This window comes from Vulpes vulpes, chromosome 2 (assembly GCF_048418805.1).
Source record: "Vulpes vulpes isolate BD-2025 chromosome 2, VulVul3, whole genome shotgun sequence".
Taxonomy (NCBI): Eukaryota; Metazoa; Chordata; class Mammalia; order Carnivora; family Canidae; genus Vulpes; species Vulpes vulpes.
This window is the reverse complement of record NC_132781.1, coordinates 68,334,309-68,338,910: the sequence shown is the minus strand read 5'-3', so window position 1 is coordinate 68,338,910 and position 4,602 is coordinate 68,334,309. Positions and strand designations below refer to the sequence as shown.

The 4,602-nt window shown below is 42.6% G+C and overlaps 1 protein-coding gene across 1 annotated transcript; it reads right to left on the bottom strand.

Annotated features, from left to right (window-relative positions):
* Positions 1-902: 902 nt before the first annotated feature.
* Positions 903-3,114, bottom strand: TMEM254 (transmembrane protein 254). The gene has a single exon (XM_072748869.1). The coding sequence runs from the start codon at positions 3,057-3,059 to the stop codon at positions 2,850-2,852; it is 210 nt and encodes a 69-aa protein (XP_072604970.1). The 5' UTR covers positions 3,060-3,114; the 3' UTR covers positions 903-2,849.
* Between the last annotated feature and the right edge of the window lie 1,488 nt (positions 3,115-4,602).

Genomic DNA, 4,602 nt, shown 5'->3' with positions numbered 1-4,602 from the left:
TGCCGCCATCTTGCCCCTCCCTCTCTTGGTGGGGTTTTTGTCTAGTTTTGGAATTAAGGTGATGCTGGCCTCATAAAATGAGTTTGGAAGTACTCCATCTCTTTCTATCTTTCAGAACAGCTTTAGTAGAATAGGCATTGTTTCTTCTTTGAACATTTGATAGAATTTCCCTGGGAAGCCATCTGGCCCGGGACTTTTGTGTCTTGGGAGGTTTTTGATGAGCGCTTCACTTTCCTCCCTGGTTATCAGCCTGTTCAGGTTTTTTGTTGTTGTTGTTGTTTTCTTTTTTTTTCTTTTTTCTTTTTCCTGTTTCAGTTTTGGTAGTTTGTGGTTTTCCAGAAATGCATCCATTTATTTTGGATTGCCTAATTTATTGGCATATAGCTGCTCATAATATGTTTTTAAAATCATTTCTATTTCTTGGTATTGGTGGCGATCTCTCCTTTTTCATTCATGATTTTATTAATTTGAGTCTCTTCTCTCTTGTTTTTAATATGACTGGCTAAAGGTTTATCTATCTTATTAATTCTTTCAAAGAACGATCTCCTGGTTTTGTTGATCTGCTCCACAATACTGGTCTCTATTTCATTGAGTTCTGCTCAAAACTTTATTAACTCTCTTCTTCTGCTTGGTGTAGGTTTTTATTTGCTGTTCTTCCTCAGTTCCTTTAGGTACAAGGTTAGCTTGTGTATTTGAATTTTTTCCTATTTTTTGAGGGATGCTTGTATTGCAATGTATTTCCCTCTCAGGCCTGCTTTTGCTGTATCCCAAAGATTTTGAATGGTTGTATCTTCATTTGCATTAGTTTCCATGAATCTTTTTAATTATTCTCTAATTTCCTGGTTGACCCATTCATCTTTTAGCAGGATGCCCTTTAACCTCCTCATGTTTGAGGTGTATCATTTATTTTATTTTTTTATTTTTTTGGAGACAATTCACAGCATTTATTCAAGTTAATTCATTTCATTCAATAATCTGCCATATTGTTGCTGTCACCGTTAATATTACCGTCATTACTATTTCTCTTTCCAGAGGACCATGCTTTTAAAAAAATCTGTCTGGGATTTCCATGATATTTAACTCTACGATTAAAAATCTTTTTCTTTACCAAAAGGCAACCCCTTCAACAAAAGAGGAAACAGGAAAAATGGAGATTTAGTTGTAGAAAGTGATCTCCACCAGAAACAACCCTTAATCCATAACCTTTCAGGGTTGTAGTTTTACTTGAGGTCTCTTTTTGGGGGGAGGGGACTGTCTCTCATAAATGTTTGCTTAAGGCAGAGAACATGCCCTACCACATCACAGATGGGAAATAAGGTCTAGTGCCTAGAGAAGGTGGCAGGCAGGTGGTCCTCCAGGAAAGGAACCCTAATGGCCCTTAGGTGACAGAGTCATTTTGCCAGTCAGTAGTAGTAAAAAGGTCTGGTCAGGTGAGTAGGAGAGGTAGTAAGTAGCTCCCAGTTAGAATCTCTAGCTCAGGAATGTCTGTGAGTAAGATGGAGCTGGAGGGAGACATTACAGTCTGTAGAAAATGACTAAGAGGGGCAGCCCGGGTGGCTCAGCGGTGGTGCAGCCTTCAGCCCAGGGTGTGAGCCTGGAGACCAGGATCGAGTCCCCTATCAGGCTCCCTGCATGGAGCCTGCTTCTCCCTCTGCCTCTCTCTCTCAAATAAAATCTTAAAAAAAAAAGAAAAGAAAAAAGAAAAAGAAAGTGACTAAGAATAGGCAAGTATGAAAAAGACACTGGTTCCCTACTGGGGGACCCACAGAGTGGTGGTACCACCAGTCAAGGGCAGGCCTGTGCTCCTTTGAGAAGAGAATACACTGAGTGGGTTCTGCAGTTTTCCTGTAACAACTGGAATGATACTGAACTAGTGGGAAGTTTTCATTCAGAGGACCAGAAAATACTGATAGAACACCTGTGTGCAAGGCAATGGGACAGGTCCTGAGAAAAGAAATCAAGCTAAAATGTGCTCCCGACCAGAAGGAGCCATCTAGCAGCGGCCATCAGACCCCTGCACACCACTGAGTGCTGTGTCCAAGGGACTACGTAGAGGGAAGGATCGCTCCTGACTGGCTTAAGGGAAGGCATTGCCCCATCCTTTCCTCCTGGTCCTCAACCTGTCCTCTGTGCCTCTATGTTACTGCTCGGCCTGGCCCATTCCTGGCACTTGCTTATTATCTTAACCTTATCTTTCTTGGTGTGTGAGAAATGGGAGTTTGGGAAGGTAAGATCCTGCTTCACAGGTGCCCAGTGTATGTGGAATGGATGTGTTGTAGAAATGTTACTCTGTCCTGGTTCAGAAAGGTACACGAAATCTGGGGAAAGGAGAGCTCAGGTGGGGTGGTCAAGGTATGGTGTCTTAGTCAGAAGGTGGGAGCAAAGTCATACCAACAAGCAATTTTAGCACACAGCTTAAACCAGATGACACAAAGAGCATCAACACTGCCAAAGACCCCAAGAAGGGAGCTGGGGGCCCTCTGCCACAAAAGTGAGTCTGCAGAATTGGAAAGCTGAAATCCTTTCCGCTTCTCTAGCCAAGCTCAACCAGAGCGTATGAAAGAATGTTGAATAACCAGAGGGTCTTAAATTTCTGGAAAGTAGAAAGATCAAGTAAACTCCAGCACCCCCAGCATCCCTCCCACCCCCAAAACGGTGAAGTTGAATGTCAAAGTATAGAGAAAGCTTTTAGATTTTTGGCGTTTTGGTCTGTAAGCAATCAAGATGGAGAGAGATGCTATCCCAAAGAGGAAAGTTTGTAGGAACCAGAGTAGTTGAGCCCGACCATTTGTGATGCCTTTAGACTTGCACAAAACCATGGCGTACAAGGACTCTCCCACGTGAATCAGCTAGGCAAGCCAATACCCGCTGTGCAAGAGGGTGTGATGATGGTCCACCAAGTACTGAGTGAAGAGGCCCAGGGGTCCGAGGCTCTGATAAGGGACACTCTGAGGCCAGAAGACAACCCACGTGTAATACCCGAAGGACAGGGCGATGGCGGTGAACCAGGGCAGACTGCCCCTCTGGAAGTGCGCCTGGGCGCCGGCCGCCGGCACCATCCCTGCGGCGCCCCCGCGGGACCGCGAGGCTGCGGCTCTGCGCGGGGCCCGGGGGCGGGGCGAGGTGTATCATTTAAAGCTCTTGTTTCTTTGGAGATGTTGTGCTTAGAATATCTGTCATTTGCAGAAAGTGCCATGTTGAATTCTCCCAGTATTAGTGTATTATTATCTAAGTATGTCTTAATTTTGGTTATTGATTGATATACTTGGCAGCTCCCATATTAGGAGTATAAATATTCATGATTGTTAAGTCCTCTTGCTGGATAGACCCTTTAAGTATGATATAGTGTCCCTCTTCATCTCTTACTACAGTCTTTGGGATAACTTTAATTTATCTGATATGTGGATTGCTACCCCAGCTTTGAGGACCATTTGACTGGTAAATATTTCTCCAACCTTTCATTTTCAGGCTATAGTTGTCATTAGGTCTAAAATGAGTCTCTTGTAGACACCAAAAGATGGGTCTTGCTTTTTTATCCGGTATGAAACCCTGCATCTTTTGATGGGATCATTTAGCCCATTCACATTCAGAGTTACTATTAAAGATATGAATTTAGTGTCATTGTAATACCTATCCAGTCCCTGTTTCTGTGGATTATTTCTTTGGGCTTCCTCTTTCTTTTACATAGTCCCCATAATATTTCTTGCAGAGCTGGTTTTGTGGTCAGTTTCTGCCTATCTTGGAAGCTCTTTATCTCTCATTATATTCTGAATGAGAGCCTTGCTGGATGAAGTATTCTTGGCTGTAGGTTCTTCTCATTTAGGACCCTGAATATACCCCGCCAGCCCTTTCTGACCTGCCAGGTCTCTGTGGAGAGGTCTCCTGTTAATCTAATATTTCTCCCCATATAAGTTAGGGATCTCTTGTCTCTTGCTGCTTTAAGGATTTTCTCTTTATCTTTGGAATTTGCCATTTCAGTATTAAATGTTGAGGTGTTGAATGGTTTTATTGATTTTAGGGAGGGGGATCCTCTATATCTCCTGGATCTGAATGCCTGTTTCCCTACCCAAGTTAGGGAAGTTCTCAGCTATCATTTGTTCAAATATGCTTTCTGGCCCTCTAGCCCTCTCAGCGCCCTCTGGAACCCCAATTATACATAGATTTTTCCTTCTGAGGCTATCATTTATTTCCCTTTAACCTTTCCTCATGATGTTTTAATTGATTTTCTCTTTTTTCCTCCATTTCCTTCCTTGCCATCATCTTGTCTTCTATGTCACTCACTGTTTCTTCTACCTCTTTAACCCTCATTGTTACGACCTCCAGTTTGGATTGCATTTCAGTTGATTGATTTCTAATTTTGGCCTGATTATATCTAAATTTTGTAGTCATGAAGTCTCTCAATTCCTTTAAGCTTTTTTTCCAGAGCTACCAGTAGCTTTATAATTGTGCTTCTGAATTGGCTTTCTGACATCAAATTGAAATCCAAATTTATATAAAGCAGAATACTTGTAGAAGACCCTACCATCGACCACCAAAACATAAATGAGACAAAGATGGGGGCAGAATGGGAATAGGGAATCTCACAGAATGAACCAGCACAGT

Excerpts from the sequence above, each read along its gene's own strand:
- TMEM254 (XM_072748869.1), bottom strand. The coding sequence starts at position 3,059 with ATGGTGCCGGCGGCCGGCGCCCAGGCGCACTTCCAGAGGGGCAGTCTG.